The 21291-nt window shown below is 36.0% G+C and overlaps 1 protein-coding gene across 2 annotated transcripts in view; it reads left to right on the top strand.

Annotated features, from left to right (window-relative positions):
* The window catches only part of LOC139962720 (dynein axonemal heavy chain 8-like), a 69548-nt gene that overhangs the window by 9849 nt on the left and 38408 nt on the right, over positions 1-21291 (top strand). For both annotated transcript variants that reach the window (XM_071962958.1, XM_071962959.1), the window contains exons 15-44: positions 202-321; positions 477-612; positions 1631-1818; positions 2537-2734; positions 3088-3207; positions 3571-3727; positions 4194-4377; positions 5209-5326; positions 5989-6157; positions 6748-6944; positions 7638-7764; positions 8160-8395; positions 8606-8710; positions 9154-9267; positions 9561-9623; positions 10045-10283; positions 11470-11710; positions 12378-12577; positions 12686-12839; positions 13070-13233; positions 13976-14078; positions 14669-14773; positions 15257-15418; positions 16266-16490; positions 17308-17480; positions 18366-18544; positions 18915-19102; positions 19784-19978; positions 20515-20649; positions 20894-21055. In XM_071962958.1, the coding sequence (XP_071819059.1) occupies positions 202-321; positions 477-612; positions 1631-1818; positions 2537-2734; positions 3088-3207; positions 3571-3727; positions 4194-4377; positions 5209-5326; positions 5989-6157; positions 6748-6944; positions 7638-7764; positions 8160-8395; positions 8606-8710; positions 9154-9267; positions 9561-9623; positions 10045-10283; positions 11470-11710; positions 12378-12577; positions 12686-12839; positions 13070-13233; positions 13976-14078; positions 14669-14773; positions 15257-15418; positions 16266-16490; positions 17308-17480; positions 18366-18544; positions 18915-19102; positions 19784-19978; positions 20515-20649; positions 20894-21055 (4857 nt within the window). The remainder of the gene's footprint in view (positions 1-201; positions 322-476; positions 613-1630; positions 1819-2536; positions 2735-3087; positions 3208-3570; positions 3728-4193; positions 4378-5208; positions 5327-5988; positions 6158-6747; positions 6945-7637; positions 7765-8159; positions 8396-8605; positions 8711-9153; positions 9268-9560; positions 9624-10044; positions 10284-11469; positions 11711-12377; positions 12578-12685; positions 12840-13069; positions 13234-13975; positions 14079-14668; positions 14774-15256; positions 15419-16265; positions 16491-17307; positions 17481-18365; positions 18545-18914; positions 19103-19783; positions 19979-20514; positions 20650-20893; positions 21056-21291) is intronic.

The following is a 21291-nucleotide window of genomic DNA, read 5'->3' as shown; positions in this document are numbered from 1 at the left end:
AATGCAATGTTTAATGCAGTTTGTTTAATTCATTCATTCATGCATTCACACATACATGCAGTCTTGGTTTAATTGTACTTGTTTTTTTCTTCATATGTTGCATTGTATAAGTTTCTTTTGTTTGTATTTATTCCATTTTATTCTCCAAGGGAAAAATGTGAAGGATAGCTTTGAATTATTTTCTATCGTTGCTCTTTAAAGCTCTACCAGAAGAACAAGGATGACCCTCCAGTACCTCGTGCTATGCCTCCAGTATCTGGTAAAATTGCATGGGCTAGACAGCTGTTCAGGAAAATACAGGGCCCTATGGATGTTATCAAGGTATGACATGTTTGTGATAACTTATAATATACATGATTTTCTTGACCTCAAATCATGACAGAAGTTCATTTACTGCTGTGTATTATATAATTTGATATGTTACAGGTAACAATCTAAAATGTTCTGTTGTTCTTTTGTTCTTATGATACTACCAGGAATATCCCAGCACTCTCAGCACACCTGAAGGCAAAAAAGTTGTTAGAAACTACAACAGACTGGGTGCTGTCCTCATAGAGTTTGAGATTCTCTATCACAGAGCCTGGATGAAACAAGTTGATACAGTAAAGACAGGTAACCTTACTAACTATCAGCAATGTTGTTATCTTACTGCAGCAACCCTAGCATATGTTTAATCAATGCCATTTCAACTTAGTCTCTTGTGTTTGTATGAGAGGAAAACTTCTGATCAGAAATTACAGTCTCCCCTACCTAGAAATGTTTGTTTAGATGATGGGAATTTTCAGACCAGGTTCATAAACATTTAATAAATTTTAATTGCAATATTCAAGCAAGTGAAAGGAAACAGAACACTTTCAGAAGTTGGGTGTTGTTCAGGGTTAGTGTTGATGGTATTGAAGTCAACTGCCCAAATGTGACCCAACTTAATTCTACTGATATAACAGAGAAAAACTTTGATAGTGATTCAGTGCGTATGTTCTTATGACGATGACTGATCAAGACTTATCCAGTTTAAAGTGGCATTGTCTTCAGGGTGAAAATGTGCAATTAACCATTTTCCCGATTAATCTAGCAGTCTGTAGTGAGCAGCAGTTTCTATTGTGTCTTCACCGGGGCTTTACTATACTAACACAACTATAAGTATAAGAGAACATATACACGTGTTGTCTGCTTGGAGTTAACATGTGTACTGATGTATTATATGCACAGTCAAAGTAACATAAAAGCAATGGTGACGTGGACATATTTTGCAAATTAGAACTATGTTAATACACTACAGTTTAAACAAATTTGACAAATTACAGAAATAATATGAAAGAAGATAATAACTTCAATTTTGTACTCGACCCAAATGAGCACCAGTTGTGAAGTGTGCTGGGTTCACTTTGTGCAATTATTATAGAGTTGAGCAAGTTGCATCTAGTCAGACAGTGTGCGTCTGGGTTTAAAAACATAATATGTTAGCTGCTTTGTATTAAAATAGTAAACTGTAATGGTAAATGTGTTCTGATATTATAACTTTCAAAAAAGCCTGTATTCAACCCTTTACATATCTCACAGACTTTATTTGATTTGCTTAATTTTCTGGACTAAATTATAGTTACAAATGTATTTTTTCTACCTATTGCAGGACTGCAAGCAACTATCTTGATTAGACATCCAGAGACGCAGGAATTGCTTGTCAACTTTGATCCATTGTTGTATCAAGTCATTCGAGAAGCAGAGTGTATGAGGAAGATGGGTCTAGATGTCCCAGAATCAGCTCATGTCATATGCCTTGGAAGGGAGCCACTGCAAAAGAACTGCAACACAATTCAAGTACATTTTGATATATACTTCTTTGATTTACTATGAAATGTCATATTTTCTTCAGAAAGGCTTGGTTTATAACAATAATTACGAAGGAGTATTAGAATAAAATTACTGATGACAAACTTAAAGTATTTATAGTTAGCATTTGATGGTTTGATCAGTCATGTCAACTAACTAGTAAGAGTTCATCAGCAGAGTGTTGTCCCTTTTGCACAGAAGATGTATTACAGTTGCAGTATTAAAAACATCCCTCAATTTCTTTAAAAACTGTTGTCAAGTCAGTTATTAATTAAGTAATTGTCATAATTCAAGTATGTTCGTAGTTTACACAACAATTCCGTTGAATTTGAAATGTGAAAGTTCGCCAGAATTTCTTGCAAGATAATTCTGACAAAATATCCCGTCAAAATAAAATAAAACTGTTAGCAAACTACTTATCCACTAGAGACTTATCCACTTAATGACAAGTCCTTTAGTCTTTGAAGAAGATCCTGCTAGGATCGAAATGTCAGGCCAACTTACTTTTACACAAAATATCCTGTCACCTGCAATCCTTGATTTAGTTTAATTTAGTTTTCATTTTCATGTCTGCTTAAGGCACTGGTCAAAGCAACTGTACAAATAAGAGAAGAATTTTATTATGGGTTAGAGGTTTACAAGAATGTACTTAAAAATTAAAGTTGCAATGTGATATAGTCATACACATTCTACCCTCTGTTTTCAGATGCTCCTTGAAGAGAACAGAGCTATCCGGGGTCGTATTCATTCAGTGTTTCATCCTTTGATGGCTCCACACATCAAGAAAGTGGACATTGCCTTGCAACCTGGCCTTGTCATGCTCTGCTGGACATCCCTCAACCTGGATGCGTTCTTTAAGACTGTGAAAGCTGCACTTAGAGATCTGGAGCTCCTTGTCAAAGAAGTATGAACTGGTCTCAGATTCTTTCCCTATCAACTCATATCGATATGTAGTTTAATAATGCCTAAAGAAACAATATCAAACAAACTTCTGTAAGTGATTAACTCAAATATTGGCTGCATCAATGACAATTATTCTGTTCTAATTAGCTATATTTGAGGTGTCCTTTTATATGTTATATTTATACGATGATATGCAAGTAATGGTAGCTATATATGTAGATCTTCCAGCTCTTGAAGTGACTCGAGACAGCTGCTCTATTACCTTGTAGAAAAATACATCAAAATTGCTGAAGAAATGGTTTCCTGCAGCTACTGTACCAAATTGAAAATATTTCCTTCCTTTTCCTTCTGCAGGTGAACGACATCAAAGAATCTCGCATTGACTCTGTACTCACAGACATCAGCAACACCTTGTTGTGCAGCCTTGCTCCATGGAAAGTTTGGAATGCTGAGGAATTTGTTCAATCTACCCAGGTATTTTAAGATGATGTTGTTTAAATTGCCCACTCCTAGATTTTGCACAGTGCACCAAGAAGACAATGAGTCATAGGAGGTTTATTTGCTTTCAGAGTTATTAAACAAGCATTCTGAGATATAACTTAATTTCCTCTGTAATTTCTTGTATTATTTATAATTTTGCTGTTGTTCAAGAATAGTATTGTAATATGTTCACAATGTCTTCACCACAGTTGTTTAGCTTGGACTATCTTCAGATACACATTATTTCAAGCCTCCTTGTTATAAAGGTACATGCCTCCATTATACTATGTCTACTGTTTCTCATCACTCCAGTCTTGGATAGCATGCTGAGTACATGTTGTTATACTTTTCTACCAGAAACTGTGCGACGAGGCAGCCATACACATAGACAGAAGGAGTGCTCGCATGGAGGAAGCTGTCAACGATTTAGTTACCATTTTCGTTTCCAAAGCACAGAGGACTAGCAAACTACCTCACACTGAAGCAAGTGATTCCTCTGATGAAGAAGAACATGGTAACATCTTTTAATTATGAAACATTGATCATACTCTGTTATTTGAATTTTTATTACAATATCAGTTTCCATTTAGTCACAGAAATTTGGCCATAATGGAGCTTTATCTTCAATAACCTTGTCTTTAAAGCAACTTTAACCTCTAGCTCAGGGACTCTTGTACATATTTCAAGAATCATGTAAATATAGAGGTAAGGTCACTTTCTAATAGCTTGTATACCAATCTACGGTAACATCTTTTAATTATGAAACATTGATATATACTCTGTTATTTGAACTTTTATTGAAATATCAGTTTTCATTTAGTCAGAGAAATTTGGCCATAATGGAGCTTTATCTTCAATAACCTTGTCTTTAAAGCAACTTTAACCTCTAGCTCAGAGACTCTCGTACATATTTCAAGAATCATGTAAATATTTAGATAAGGTCACTATCTAATAGCTTGTATACCAATCTACCGTGATAGACATTGATGAAGAGCCTGACTCAGAGGTTACCGTAGATGTATCTTCAGAGCAAGAGGAGGAACAGCAACTGCAGGAGGAGTGCTTGGAGATGATCACCCACTTTAGTCAGAGAATGTTGGAAGCACTACTGAAAGCTACAAGATTGTCATTAGACACTATAAAGAAGCGAGTTTTCTTCTCTACGTGAGTTTTAAACATTACATTGCTTTGAAAAAAGGTCTTTATTTAAAAAACGCAACATTATGGGTATAACTACAAACATCAGTTGTTTATCATGTTGGTGAGATCGTTTCTCATAGACTTAAATTATTCTGGAATTAACACCTAGCAAATGCATTTGGAAAATAGAGCTTGTGAGTTTTACATATAAAGTAACTATTTTAAGCTCATTTTTACTTTCACTTAGCATGGTATGATCAGCTTGTGTCATTTGTATTGCATATACTTAGGCTTTCCACTTAATCAATGTAGAAAACATTTACAAAATATGTTTCTTATGAAGAATTAACCCCTAATGTAAATGATGAGTGAGGAGTATTGCTATGCATGATTTTATTTCAATGTGGTAAGAATAATATAGTCATGTGGTCATATATCAAAGAGTGTAAGTTGAAGGTTTTCTTGGTTAATCTGTGGATCCCATGACTTTGTTGTTAGATTGTTCCACCAGCATTGTAAGTTGTCTGTTTGGAAAGTTATGTTATAACATGCAAATCTAGTAATGCGTGTACTGAATTTGGTAAACTGGTTTTACACTCTGACCAATCTAAAGAACAGGTGTTATTATTTATCTTGGATGAGCCAGACTGCTGAATGTTAGCTGCTGGTTAAAATTATGTCATTACAAATTCATTTGAACATGACATAAAGTATTAAATTTTGTGGCATCAATGTCACAACAGTTATATTTAGTACCTCCAGAAAGCTAGTAAGCAATAAGTTCCATCATTTCCCAGTCTGTTAATAATGATATCCAGACTCTGTTTAAGATGAGGTATATTTTACAATTTACAGCCCAATTGGAGGGATGAGAGTAATTGGCGATATAGCAGGAGGTGGTGGTATATCACGAAGAGCCAAGAGAAATTCACCTCTCTTTAAAGTGGACATCACTTTAGCTATTCCGCAAGTTGTAAGTTCTAACTTTGTGTTTGAAAGAATGTACTTTAATTGATCTAAAATAAGTCTCAGATATCAAGTCTTAATTGTCCTTGTATGCTTAGATTCTCTCCCAAGATGATACTGTTGTTTGGAAACCGTTAGTTAAGCATAAGACCATTTGCATCTGAACCTGAAGGAAATAAGAAAACATTTGTTGATAGTGTATTCTTCTTCATGTTGTACATAGAGAAAAGAGAAATTCACCCCTACTTAAAGTGGTTATCACTCTAGCTTTTCCTCAAGTTGTTAATGGTAACTTTGTGTTTAAAAGAATGTAATTGAATTAATCTAGTCAGTTTAAGTCTTACATGTTCTTGTAGGCTAACATTCGTTTGCAAGATGACCCAGTTCTGTGGGAACCCTCAGTTAAGGAACAGAACATTGTCATCTGAACCTGGGGCAAATACCAAATTACTCGACCATAGTGTCTTCATCTTCATGTACGTTACAAATAAATATCCACTATTACTGTTGCAAGCAACATTTTGAGTTGCTTTTGATAAAACCCCTTATGCTTTTTGATGTCACAGTCATTTCAAATAACAAAGGTTAAAGTCAAAGACAGTGCTGTTTGTGGTACAAGAATTACACAAAAAGGATTCATTCTCATGATTGCAATTTCTGTCTTTTCAGGTTATGCAGCCCAGTTTAGATGACCTCCAGCAAGCACTTAACAGAGCAACAGTCTGTGTATTTGAAGTCAGTAGAGGAATAGCTCAGTGGGGTCAGAAGAGGTTCAAGGTCATAGAACCGAGTCAAGATGGAGATCATCACATAAAGGGGAAACCCCACTCAGCTACAGGTCATTTCAATTTTGACATCTCTATATTATTAAATTTGTATTTGATATAGACCTTTAGGTAATGAAGTTATAAGTATATAGCTTATATGTAATACTCGACTCAATGGAGGTGACCCTGCATCATGATCATTTGGCTCAACATGATATTAATACAAATCCATCAATATCAGAATACACACAGGAATTTGTGGTTGTTATTCCAGAGGCTGGCACTCTAATTGTTTAGTATTGTTGCCAGAAGAGCACTGGTCAGGTTCTTTAGACTTACCCTAAGATAGTGACACCCATCACGTCTTTCTTTGAATGGGGTAGAATGAGATAGGTGTTGAACTCAATTCCAACAGAAAGCAAAGTTTTTAAAACTATGTTGTTCTGTCCTTTGACATTTTTAGCATTCTATCAGGTATGATAAACTTACTGTAGCAGATGACATATATAATAAATTATTCCATCCGTTATCGCATATAATTGAATGGGCCATCTTAACAAAATGAAAGTCCTATATTATCATCGGGATTAATATTCTGAATTAAGAAATATGTCTTCTTAATTGGAGGATGTTATGTAATAGACATATTTCCATTTTACAGGACCAAGAACTGAGATCATTCCTCCTCAGCAGCTGCGAAATTACTACAAAAGTATCGTGGAACATAAGGAAATACAGAAATTGCAGATGATGCTCAGCAATGCAATCAGTCAAACCAGACCAAAGATTCAGGAATCTCTACAGATGTTCTCATCCTTCCAGTTTCTGTGGGAGGAAGATAAAGAAGATGCTGTCAAGGTAACTGTGCTATCATCTGACTAGAACTGTTGTATGTATATGTATTTGTATGTATGTATTTTAGATCCTCCTGCAAGCAAGAACTCGCGAAGAAGCCATCATTGGCTTATCAAAGCCAAAAGCTGACAAACTCAGTCTCTTAGATTCATATTTTAACATCCATGATTATGAATTGTCAATTGTCAACAACTCTGTAACTGGACGACATATATTAAACTTGGAGTGAATCAAACTCGGGACCATATGATTGAAAGGCACCGGCGTTAACCACTGAGCTAACACTCCCTGTTGAAAGTCAAATGGTGTTAATTTAAAGGCAGGTTTTAGTCAGTGTCATGATGTGTACTCTATCAATTGCCAGCAGTCCAATTGTAAAAGGTCAAGAAGTGGAGTACAATGTCATAGATGCTTAAGGCTGCAGATGTTAAGGTTTCATATATAGGTTCTACTACATGTTTTATGTCATACCCTTGGGATGATATGTAGTCTATTCAACTCAATATTCATCAGTTGGGATTCATGCAATTTTAGTGTTTCTAAAAGAACTGAAAATTTTGTTTTCGATCTTGTCATCCATTGTTCTGATGGCTTGGTGGGAACAATTGTTCATTCAGTTAGTAGTCAGAACAGTAACTGACAATCCTAGTAAGTTATCATATTTATTTCTATCTATTGCATTCCTTGTCACTCTAGGAGTTTGTGGAAACTCATCCAATCTTGTCTGACTGGAAAGCAAAGATTCTCTCTTATCAAAGCTTAGAGGAAGACATTGAGGAGATTCAGCCATGGGTCCAGGTTGGAGCTATTGAACTGAAAACAGGTAATTAAAGGATACTGGTGGCAATGACAGTGGCCGGATAGACTGCTGCCATCACTGAGACCACGCCTTAGATAATCAGTTGATATTTGTAATAAATACTTAGATGTTAACCTTAGATTCTGGAAGTGTGAAAGGGGGTACCTGTGACATACAGTCTTTATTTCATTCAGTTCTTAACATATCATTCATCCTTAGTACATTCTAATAGTATGAGTGATATGACCACGAGCTGCTGTAAGTGGTTAAGGCTAATTTTGAATCCTTTGTAGATACTGCAACATTCTTGATATCTGCAATTGACATAAGTGTCTGTTGAGGAAATCATATTCTTTAGCTCATTTATTCTCATTACCCTATAACGTAGTTGATTTAAGCAAATCAAAATTGTTTTTCAGAACCAATCAAGTATGCTCTTAATATTGAGACGAAATCATGGAAGGAGCTGTTTGGGAAGACTCTCAACAAGGAATACTGTTTGAAAATGGATAAAATTACAAACTTCATTGGTGACTTCTCCAAGCGGCTTGCAAGACCTATCAAAGACTTGGATGATGTCCGAAATGCAATGGAAGCTCTTGAGAATATTCGTCAAGAAGATATCAAAATTGACATGACCTTAGGACCAGTCGAGGTTTGTTAATAATTAAATGGCTTTGGTCTTGTTATGAGAAATATATGTAACTGTTTTTCTTTAACTTTGTCAAAATTTAAACCACTGTTTGACAATGTTGTGGTCATCCTTGATGGAACTGCTGGTTAATTAATTCTGTGATATGACCCAGCTGGTGTAAGATCATGGCATATTAAACTCTGTTATCCTATCCTCACTGTTTCTAAATAGGAAGCCTATAGCATGCTACAGAAGTTCAATGTCAAAGTCCAGAGAGAGGAAACAGAGAGAGTGGATTCCCTTAGATATTCATTTCAGAAGTTATCATCCCAAGCGGTAAGTATCAGCTGATGGTTTGTTTATCATATCAATTGTTGTGTATCAGTGGAATTACATGTCCTAGCACTCATTTGTATTATTGTAGCCATCTACATGTTACAACTACGGGAACCATATTGTGTATTCAAAGTATCATTTCTTAGATACTTCAATGAACAAGGAAGAAGCTATATGTGAATGTTTGAATGTCTGTTGATCAATAGTATCAGTTCTTTTTAAGTGCTGAAGTCCAGATATACACTGCTTTCTGTATGACAAAGTTCCATAAGGTTATTGATGGAAAGTTGTATAAAGTGTTAGGACAATATGTTATTCACCTTCCAGCATAAAGATTTAATGGATCAATTAAGTTGTGTATACTATAGTTCTTGTGTCTGACATAAGTGATACTGTACTATGAACAGTTATAATCAAAAGCATTCTTTTCTCTCATGTACCAGACTTCAGTCCAAGGCCATCTTGTAAGCATACAGCCTCAGTTCAAAGCAGAACTCCTCACTTCTGTGGAAGTTTTTAACAAAGATTCTGAACACTACTATGATGATTATGATACAGTGAGTATCCGGGCACTCAATATAAAACTTTATGAAATGATACCTGAGACTTTTTATGTCTCTTATAGAAGTATCAAATAATTCATTGATCTGATCCTGAGTTAACGCATTGTTTGACTGTTTCATCTGTATAATGTACATGCTGAACTCGATCACACAGGCTTTGGCTAATTCATTACATATTTCATGTTGGTAATCTTTTATTACTTATCATTATGCCTTTTATACAAAGTATTCTTCACTTTTCAAATATGACTTCAGTTTACTCATTTTTAAATGTTTTTGTTTGACAGGGCGGTCCAATGGTTGATGGTATTTCACCCCAAGAGGCCAGTGACAGACTTCAAGTGTACCAGGTATACTTCTCAATAATCTTTATCGACAAGTACCAATGCACAAGTATCTAAATATTGTCTATATATCTGTCTATATATATTGTATATATCTCTAAATATATGCACTTAAACAACTACTTCACAATGGTTATCAGTGTGAAAATATTAATAGTATAATAAAAGTTTATCATTTCTTAAAAATTATGCAAAAATATTGTTTTCTCTGAAAAATTGGTATCAACATATAAATTTGTTAACATACATTTATGTTGACAGGAACTGATAAAAGGCAGAATTCATATCTGGTTGGTATTTTTTCTACACAGTTGTGCACCGTCACTCGTCCAGTTGTAAACACACTGTTCTATATAGACATTTACTTGTCAGCTGAGCATCTTATTCAATACTGGGTCAGGAAATCTTCAATTGATCCTCTTTTCAGGCAAAGTTTGATGAGCTATGGAGAAAGTTTAACACATACACTGCTGGGGAACAATTGTTTGGTTTGCCAGTCAGTGAATACTCCACTTTGGTGAAGATCAAGAAAGAACTCAACCTCCTACAGAAACTCTACGGACTCTACAACGATGTCATTGAAAGAGTTAATGGTTACTATGACATTCTGTGGAGTGAAGTTGATATCGATAGAATCAACAATGAACTCATTGACTTTCAGAACAGGTATTGTTTTTAGTCATATTTCACTATGACACAAGGAAAATGTCTACTGCATATGTCACAATAGGTCATATACATATATATGTATGTATGATGAGAGCGCTGTGGTTAAGGCAGTGGGTTTGTGATCTAAGGGTATGCAGGTTTGAGTCCTCTTCAGATCATTACATTGTGTCCTTGGGCAAGGCACTTTATCTCCATTGCCTCTTGATCTTCACCCAGCTGTATAAATGGGGACCTGTGAGATAAATGGTCAGTTGGGTTCTGTTTAGCTGCTGCCGTGTGAAGGGAATGTCCATGTTTGGGACAGGTTGTCGATGACCAGGGTAATATGACCAGGGTAATATTGTGATGCCCCTTGAGTACTGTTAATGGTGGATATGTCTGAACTTCATCTACACCACTACTACATCCAAGCTGTTGTTGTTAGAATAGTCAGTAATGATAATCTCTTTGTTGTTCAGTTCATTTATATGTGCTGAAAATTTTCAGTAAGGTACAAGGGTTCTGAGGTTTGCCATTGAGAGTTGCCATATGTATTTTGTGTTGTTGGTGTATTTGATGAAGTAGATTTGTAGTGAGTACATGCTGGTATTCTGCTTAATTACCTATATGCATACTTGCCCAACTAGATTTGTACTCATACTTTGGGCATTTTGGAAAATAGGATCATCGATACTTGTGCAAGATTATTTACTTACACTTTACTTGGGCCTTGTACTTGTGCTCATATTGAAGGGAATTTTACTTGCAGTCATATATCATACTGTTGTACTAAGCTATCAATCTGTGATTAAGTGAAGTTGATATTTATCAAATAAAAATAACTCATTTACTTTCAGAATAGGTAAGGGTAGTTGTGACTTTCAGTTAGGTACAATTTGAATTTGCAGACAGTTAAATTACTTAAATTTGTTTCAGTAACACATATTAATTTACATGTGAGTTTGTATTAAAGCACTATAATCCATTTTTCAGAAGAACAAAATCTGATTTTGGACTAGAACGAATAGTAAATAATATTTTAAAACTAATATTTCATAAAGATATGTAGAACACCCTATGAACAGTTACACTCTTTGGGATAAGTTTTTCTTGTGATGTGTTTTTGAAAGTTTCAATCTACAGAAGATTAATTTTGTAAAATAGCAAGAAAATGTATGTTCGGTAAAAAATGCTCCTTCCATAGATGTCGAAAACTACCAAAAGGATTGAAAGAATGGCAAGCTTTTCTGGATTTGAAAAAGAAGATTGATGACTTCAATGAGACTTGTCCTCTGTTAGAATTGATGGCCAACAATGCAATGAAAGGAAGGCACTGGGAAAGGATAGCCAATACTACATCGCACACCTTTGACATTGAATCAGATTCATTCCTGCTTAGGAATATCATGGAAGCACCACTTCTAGAGCATAAAGAAGACATCGAGGTTACTATATTTTTACATCACTTTTATCATTTCAAATATCCAATGCCATGCTAATCACTAACAAAAGCTGCAGTAGCTTCAAATACTGCTCATCTATGAATGAATTTGGTTATGTCTACAGACCTACAGTGTCTATTCTATGAAAGTCAAGAGCACAATTAAAGATTTTGTTGCATGCAGCAGCTACATCCCCCTCAGCCTCCTACTTTTGACAATCTACCTAAGACTGGTATGGCAAACACATATGGTTAATGTTGTCTTAAGTCAGTGGTCTTTCTTGTGAGGAACTTCAAGAAGCAAGGGTCAAATTTCTTCTTCAATGGTTCCACAGCTGGTTGTGTTTTATTTTCAAACTTGCAGAACTAAAAAAGCATTCCCCTCCAGATAAATATGTTTTACTCAAGAAAACTAGTCCACAGCTATATCCTTTTCTGCACAAATTTTGATGTTTGTTTTGAAAACAAATGTAGTAGTGTAAGACATTAAGCCTATTTTGGGACACCTACCATAACTTAACAGCATGTTTTTGTGCTCATGTTATTGTTGAAGGCCTAGAATGTACATTTTAGTCGCAAACATCCCCAGCTGCCCTTATTGGACCTTTCCTTAGATATACATAACTCCAGAGTACTGAGTCCTAATTGGTATGTGGCTTTCATTTCTACAGGATATCTGTATCTCTGCAGTTAAGGAGAAGGATATTGAAGCCAAGCTTGCTCAGGTGGTAGCAGACTGGAATGCCTATACATTGTCATTTGCTAATTTCAAAACCAGAGGAGAATTGCTATTGAAAGGAGGAGAAACATCTGATATCATAGCCTTAATGGAAGACAGTCTAATGGTTCTTGGATCCTTGCTGAGTAACAGGTGAAAACTGAATTATCTATTTGGTTTAGGTTGTGGATGTTTTAGTTTGGTAAAAGTTAATTAGAGGTGCATTAGAACAGTTACCAACGTTTAATATTTGCACTGCAGGTACAATGCTCACTTCAAGAAGGACATCCAGTTATGGGTTCAAAAGCTCTCCAATTCTTCTGACATCATTGAAAACTGGCTAACAGTGCAAAACTTGTGGGTTTATTTGGAAGCAGTATTTGTTGGAGGTGACATTGCGAAGCAGCTCCCTCAGGTAATTAACTTTCTCATGGAAATCTTTGATTTCATTTTGTTTCCATAATATGCTATATCAAATAGCAAGCAAGCAAGGAAATTAGTTCAGTGTAACATATTGTGCAACTAGTTGTGGTAAATTTGTTACTCTCTGGAATTGTTTTCTTATTTTTCATGTATGGAATACTAATGTATTTCCCTGCTTGTTTGGAAGATATAATATACCATACCTGCTCCTGACTATTTTAGGAAGCCAAAAGATTTGGGAATATTGACAAATCTTGGGTGAAGATCATGCAGAGAGCTCATGAGAATGATAATGTCATTGCCTGCTGTGTTGGAGATGAAACCCTGGGACAACTACTTCCACATCTACTGGAACAGTTGGAAATTTGCCAGAAGTCCCTCACAGGGTAAATTTTGTTCTCTATGATAGTATCATTTGTCCAAGGAGTGTATGTTTGTTTTAAAAACGTAATTATTTTGGGGGGGGGGGGGTCGGGGAGAATTTAATGACAAATGATGCGTGTGCACATAATTCCTGGTCCTGGTCAAGTAAGTAAAAAGGGAACATTTTTTTACCATTCTGGGAGGTTTTATTTTGTGAAGTGTTTGAAGAACTTAAGTATGGTCATATGCTTCAATGAAGTTTCAATATGGTACAGACCATTAACCTTATTTCCTATTAATAGCAGTTTCAAGTTTTTGACAAAATTATCTGCATTGCTTATTTAATAATTACAATTAAAGGGATATAAGCCTACCTATAATTTAGTATACATACAATTAGTTCCTCAAAGAGTGCAATATTCAATGTGGCCTCAACCCTGTCGTTTAAAGAAGCTAAGAAATATCCATTTATAATAGAATCTTAGAATGCAACAATAGATTAACAGGTCTGTACAGAGGAGGTGATATCATTATAAAGTTTGCCATGAAGGGGTATTCCAGATATTAAATTTACCATTGTGTTGGCCTATGATATTTCAAAGCATAAACCCATCATCATAAAGTGATAATTTGAAATGCATCATTGTTATCAAATGCCTTTAGTTTCAGCTACATGTCTATTACAGTTAATATTATCCGTTCACTATACTTACAACAAACCAATGCAAGTTTAACTGTTGCATCCATTTCCTTTTCTTAAAATAGTTATCTGGAGAAGAAGCGTTTGGTATTTCCACGTTTCTTCTTTGTCTCTGATCCAGCACTTCTTGAGATATTGGGTCAGGCCAGTGACTCACATACAATTCAGGTGAGTATAATAGCTCTGACAGGACACTTGCCGTGTGTTAAACATGCATTTTACTAGTGGCAGCAAAGACTGATTGATAATTTTGATTTCCCTGTGACCAAGAAAAGGTATTTCCCTAATAGGCCATGTATCAATCCTTCTGTTTCCTTTAATAAATGTATTCACCGCTTTTATATTGTGTTGAGTATTATCATTAGAGGATCAATCGACTGGATACATTGAAAAAGGAACTGCCAAGAACAGTGTATAATGATGTTGTTGTGACTTGTGACTATCTTCATACAGTATTTACAAACTTTGATTGTAGTTTGATACTACGGATACATTCTGCAGTAAATATCATGTTGCTTTAATAGCGGGTTTTTTGCTATGTTCAAAGTTTTCTATTCTATTTAATTATCATTGGAATGTTGATGAAGCCATTAGAGATGTTACTATATTATGCAAGTAGTATCAAGCTGAATGAAAGAGGATTATGATTATGAAAAAAATATTTTTAAATTTTTTTTTAAGAGAATGTCATTAGATGACACACATTCATCATGGTGTATCGTACCTCAGCATGGAAACAAATTTCTACTTCTCCCTAGGCGCATCTGCTCGGTGTATTTGAGAATGTCAACGAGGTGGAGTTTCATGAGAAAGACTATGACAAAATCCTCTCTGTGGTCTCAAGAGAAGGAGAAATGATCCCAGTAAGTAGCATAATGTTACCTATATGTCATGATTTTGATATTAATATAAGGCTGTGTAACATACAGAGACACACATACTGCTGGAATGTTGAGACAATAACAAATGCTCGGTATTATATTGGGTGTTCCTGCACTGTTCCAGTGATCTGTTTGAAAGTCTTTTCCAACTTGGTTGGATTTACATTTTTATCTAGAACTAAAAAGTAACTATGCACATGCACAGAATGGCTTTATAACTTCATTACAGTTATATTTTTAGCTATTCCAAGAGAACTCTGGATTTATTCCACTGCCCTCAGAGAAGTGTGACCTGTGGTGATATAGTGCATTCATGTTCAATTTCTTTGAGCAGTAAGATAATTATTCTGTACACATACGCAATTCATATTTATTCACTCTCATGATTGGTCTGTTTACTATAATAGTTTTCTAAAAGGAAACATTATTTTTTTTTCAATAGTTACTTTCTGTTTATCATTACAGTTGGACAAACCAGTGATTGCCAAAGGGAATGTTGAGATGTGGTTGGGAGAGTTACTGAACCTTCAACAGTCATCACTCCATTCAGTCATAAAGGATGCATCACATGCCATTAATGACCCTTCATTTCAACTCTTGTCATTCCTCAACCACTATATTGCCCAGGTAAGCACTATTTACAGTACCCTACCTGCACCATTTTGTTTGCATTATTTGCCTGCATGTACATCACTAATTAACTGCCATCCTTGCATCCTTCAGTGATACAAGATCATGTTCCATGGCATGTATTATATTGTAATGGTGGATACTTATACACAGCACACAACTTGTGTATTCATCTAGCCTGCAACAATAAACAGTAATACATGCTGAACTAGCTTGGCAGTCGTGTCAAGATAACCTTAGCATGTGTATATTTATGATGATTGAAATCACAGAAATGTCATATATATATTAATGATCAACATACAAGAAAACTTCCACCGCACGACCGGCTTTGTCTTTGGGGGACTCATCAGGTGAAGGTAGGAATCAAACTCTGGACCTTTGAGTCACAGACCTAAGTCTGTACCACTCATATATATATATATATATATATATATATATATATATATATATATATATGCTTTGTTCAAGCGTACAACATATGCAATCTGTTCCTACTGTTTGCACTTCCACCTATGGGGAACGTTGCTTTGCTAGATCAGCTCCACAGCTCTGGAACAGTCTCCCCTTACATCTGAAAACAATCCAGCATGTGTTAACTTTCCAGAAAGAACTCAAGACGTTCTTATTCATGAATGCGTATCCATTTGTTTCATATCAGTTGTGTCCATTTGGGTACTTTCTTCTAAAATACATACATACTTTGCTCCTGCAGCGCTTCTGAGCATTTTTTTACTGGACAAAAGTGCTTATATTATTATTATTATTATATATGTATCAGACTGATTTTGCTTACAATTAACTTGTAATCACGCTGAGTCCTAAATATTTCTATATCTGTTAGGTTGGACTGCTTGGCATTCAGATGTTGTGGACCAGAGATGCAGAAGAAGCTCTCACCTTAGCCAGATCTGATAAGAAGATAATGCAAGCTACAAATATCAAGTTCCTGGAGATTCTCAACAAACTCATCGAACAGACAACTCATGACCTCACCAAAGTAGAGCGAGTCAAGTATGAAACTCTTGTGACAATTCACGTTCATCAAAGAGATATTTTTAACGACTTGGTAAGAGGTTCTATCAATTAACAGATTGCTTTTAATAAAAAGTGTTTTAACACATCGTGTGAGTGCACATTTACTTGTTAGGTAACTGTCTGGCTTGTTCATTATTAGTAGCTTTGGTACCTGCAGGCTTTTAACTGGTGAAAATGTTTAGTTGAATATTTCCTAAATTAAACTCTATGCATTTAGTATGTTGAATATAATGTATTTTGTGGTCAGAAGCAAAGTAGTCAAACATTTCTTTCTTTCTCAATGAATCCCATCTTGTTATTTTGTTTGAAAACTTAAAGAGGGGGTGCAATGGAAAAATTTATATGAATCATCGTTTTTGCTATCCAATGATACCTAATTTGTGTCAAATGTAGTTTGCATCCTCGAGGAATTAACGATCAAAAATTTGAGGGTAATCAAAACTTTCAAAAAATTGTTGTATATAGGGTAATGCGGCGTGACGTCAGTCGAGGAACTCAGCTCACTTCCGTGACGCTATGTTTACATTCTTAAACACCTGAGAACACACAACATTACTCTGTTACAGTGCTCTGTTGTAAATGAGATTTGGAGTTTTGTTTTTACGTAAATTGATCTCGTAACTGTTAAATATGCCAAGCCGATGTGTGGTTGCAGGTTGCCCCACCGGGAGGTCTCTAGGGAATAGTTTGACAGCGAATTTCTGGATATTGCAGCTGCATTTACGGGAAGTAGTGGATGGGTGGTGTTGTAGTAATTGTAGATAAACCATTCTAAGACATGAAAAACCCACCATTTCATCCCCTCTTTCAGCTTCCAAAGAAATTATTCTGTACGTTAATTTTTACAGGTGACAATGCATATTCGTACATCTAATGACTTTGAATGGCTGAAGCAAGCAAGGTTTTACTACAAAGAAGATACAGACCACTGCCTTGTCTCTATCACAGATGTGGACTTCATCTATCAAATGGAATTCCTTGGTTGCACTGACAGGCTGGTCATCACACCACTAACTGATAGGTAATCTTATTCTTAACGTAAAATTTCATTTCATGGGATCGTTAATGGTGCCCTCCTTCATACCTGCAATAACACCTTAAATGGCTCATATTCCTAAGGCAGTTAATATTTTGGCAGAGGTATTTATAATTTGTGTATGTATGTATGTATTTTAGATCCTCCTGCAAGCAGGAACTCGCAAAAGAGCCTCATTGGCTTATCAAAGCTGCAAGCTGACCGAAGTCAGTCTCTTAGATTCATATTAAACATCCATGATTATGAATTGTCTATTGTCAACGACTCTGTAACTGGACAACCTACATTAATCTTGGAGTGACTCGAACTCGGAGCCTTATGATTGAAAGGCACCGTCGTTAACTAAGGGGTTAATCAACGGTCTAGCGTGCGTTACTCACAGGATTAATGCACGATCGGGGGATAATGCAAGCGATGCACGAGGGCGGAGCCCGAGTGCATCCAGCGATAGCATTAACACCCATTCATTCATTCATACACTACCATTTGTGTGGGGGAAAAATCATAAAACAAAACATTTTTGGTTACATATAACCAAAGATTTATTAAAGTGATGCCCCGTAATTTTACCGTGCGTTACTCACAGGATTAACCACGGTCAGCTGACCTGAATGGACCAATAGGATTTAGGAATCTTTACTAAGTATGAATGAACAATGTATTAATTGACCAATGTAATAACCTGTGTATTAATTGTTTGTCTCTTCATAAGGAGAAAGAAAGTGATGGACTGTTCTATCATCACTGTAATGTTATATGGTGTTCACTTTATTCTCTAGTGTTACTAGTTTATATCAATATAATGTCAGAATATTATACAGGACAAATGCCTTGAAGAATTGTTTGTGTCTTTCTCTTCAAATATTTCAGGTGTTACATCACTCTTGCCCAAGCCCTTGGCATGAGTATGGGAGGGGCACCTGCTGGCCCTGCTGGCACAGGAAAGACAGAAACCACCAAAGATATGGGTAAAGCACTAGGCAAGTATGTGGTGGTCTTCAACTGCTCTGATCAGATGGACTACAGAGGTCTGGGAAGAATCTATAAAGGTAACCATGAGACTCCTTACAATTGAGTGCATATTATGAAGTTTTACAGCTTTCATGTTTGGATTATCATTTGTGTATGCTTTGAGCGTTATATGGGCGCAGATCGTTGGTGAAGTAAACAAATAACCCTTTTTGTGTTTATGTACCTCAATCATACTGAATGTAAATTTGCACATACTATGTAAGTTGCATAACTGTGTGGTTTGACGTAAACAGTTGAACACTTTCAGAGTAAATGGAGCAAATGAAGCCTACCTGATCGATTGATATAGAACGCCGTCAGCATTATGATGACATTTGCCTAAAGATGAACAATACGAATGAAGGAAACATGATATCTTTGTCCTTCTCTGTTCATTTTTGTTGTAAGGTCTTGCCCAGTCAGGTTCTTGGGGTTGCTTTGATGAATTCAACCGTATTGAGCTACCAGTGTTGTCTGTTGCAGCTCAGCAAATTGCAATTGTACTGAATGCCAAGAAAGAGCGTAAGACAGAGTTTATTTTCAGCGATGGAGATGTTGTGGACTTGAACCCAGAATTTGGACTCTTTTTAACCATGGTAAGTTTAGAGTCTCTTCTACATACTGTGGCATGCATCAGTTCAGTTTGTACCTGGCATCTCAGAGAATGCATACATTATGTCTTTCATGTTAACGGCATGTTTCTTACTTACAGAAGTTCAGTAAAAAGGAAATGAAATAAAATCATTTTGATCATAGTAACTTCATTGTCATGAAGCTTGCAAAAAAGTCATTTATAGTCCCATTTTGTCAATCTTCCCAACCTATCCCCTAACCCCATTCTTATGGCTGATGTTTAACTTGTAAACTGGAGACACATTATTGAGTTTTGTGTTTTTCATGGAATAAGGTGGCAGAGTCATGGATATCTTTGAAGTATAACATGAGATAAAATTGAAAGTTAGATACTATAGTAAAAGTCAACTGTTATTACAAGTAACAACTGAAATTGAAAACAAAAGAAAGCCTACACAGCTGTCTGCAAAGAGGAGATTAATGTATTAAAATGTTCATTAAGTCCAAAGTTCACTATTAGTCAAAACACTTTCATTTACCTTAGATCTTGTCAGTCAGAAAAGTTAACAACCAAACAAGGCATATTGAGTCATCATCATCACCCCTCACTCCACTTCTGCTCCCTTCCCCTTACCAGCCTTTCACCTCTGTCATGTACCCCATATAATGCAAAAGGTTCTATTGCATGCATCTTTGTCCCACAGAACCCAGGCTATGCCGGTCGTCAAGAGCTGCCTGAGAATCTCAAGATCCAGTTTCGTTCTGTTGCTATGATGGTACCAGATAGACAGATCATCATGAGAGTGAAGCTCGCCAGTTGTGGTTTCCAAGAAAATGTTATTCTTGCTCAGAAATTTTTCACACTCTACAAGCTTTGCGAGGAACAACTCACCAAGCAGGTATGAAAGTATCAGAATTGGATGTATCTTCCCTCCTCCTAGACCCTCACCTTAATTGCCCTCCCTGTGCCTTGTTCCTCTCTCAGTTTCACTAATTACATACCAAATGTCTATATCTGACCTGCCTGTCTTGACATGACCAATAGAGTTTGCAATGTGTGCCTCCCACATTGGTGGTGGTGAAGTTAAGTTTTGTTTGTAGCTATTGAGTGCAGAACTGTGGACTTACAAAAATGTCAATCATTTCAAAGTAAAAGCTCACATATATTATTTGTTTTAATGGTGTAACAAATTTATATTAGGTTCCATTATATTAGCTCTGATACAGAACAATGTAAGAATGAGGTCGTCTGGATGTTGGGATGCTCCACGTTGTATCCTAGAGATTGTTATGCCTATGGGGTATCATTTCACTAAGCATTGTATGCAACAATTGCCTCTGTATATTCAAAAAGACTATATTGAGTGAACTTATTTTGGGAACGTACATTGATATATCCTACAGGGCCATATTATTTCCCTCTCTTCTCTTTCAGGTTCATTATGATTTTGGTTTGCGTAACATCCTTTCGGTATTGAGAACTCTTGGGGCTAACAAGAGAGCTCGTCCAGAGGATAGTGAATCTGCCATTGTTATGAGAGTCCTAAGGGACATGAACTTGTCCAAACTGGTATGTAGCTGCATCACAAACAGTTTGCTACTATCATGCATTACACTTGAAGTTTTCCAAGATGAAATCTCTAGATTTATTGTTTTGTAAGGTTATGTGGACCTAACAGAAGAGCCACACATTTTTTTGCCGACTCCCAACCATGTCATCAATCTATTCTTAACATATTCTCTGTCAACTGGGTCATCCATCTCAGTTTGAATTTGGAAAAACATTTTTGGCTTTACTTGATTTCTTTTCACAGGTGGATGAAGATGAGCCCCTATTCTTGAGTCTTATCAATGATCTTTTCCCTGGAATTCAGTTAGATAATGCTACCTACGCCGACCTACAAGTTGCTCTGTCACACCAGATTGATCAAGCCGGACTTGTTAACCATCCTGCATGGAACCTCAAGGTTGTACAGGTAAAACTGGCTTTTTATTTAAGCCGCAATAATAATATGATTGAATTGCCTAAGAGCAGCCTTGAATTATGATAGAGCTCTACTGATAACTTAATGTAATCTTATAGTTTCCAGTGGAGTGTATTTAAACTTCTTGTTTTGCAACTAGTTTTCATGGGGTGGACCTGAATGTCCACCAAGTAGCTGAAGCTTATCATGACCTCTGAAAACCCAGTGTATGGTAGATGGATGCTATT

Source organism: Apostichopus japonicus, chromosome 21 (genome assembly GCF_037975245.1).
Source record: "Apostichopus japonicus isolate 1M-3 chromosome 21, ASM3797524v1, whole genome shotgun sequence".
Taxonomy (NCBI): Eukaryota; Metazoa; Echinodermata; class Holothuroidea; order Aspidochirotida; family Stichopodidae; genus Apostichopus; species Apostichopus japonicus.
Note: the sequence above shows the minus strand (reverse complement) of the source record. Positions and strands in the feature narration are given on the sequence as shown.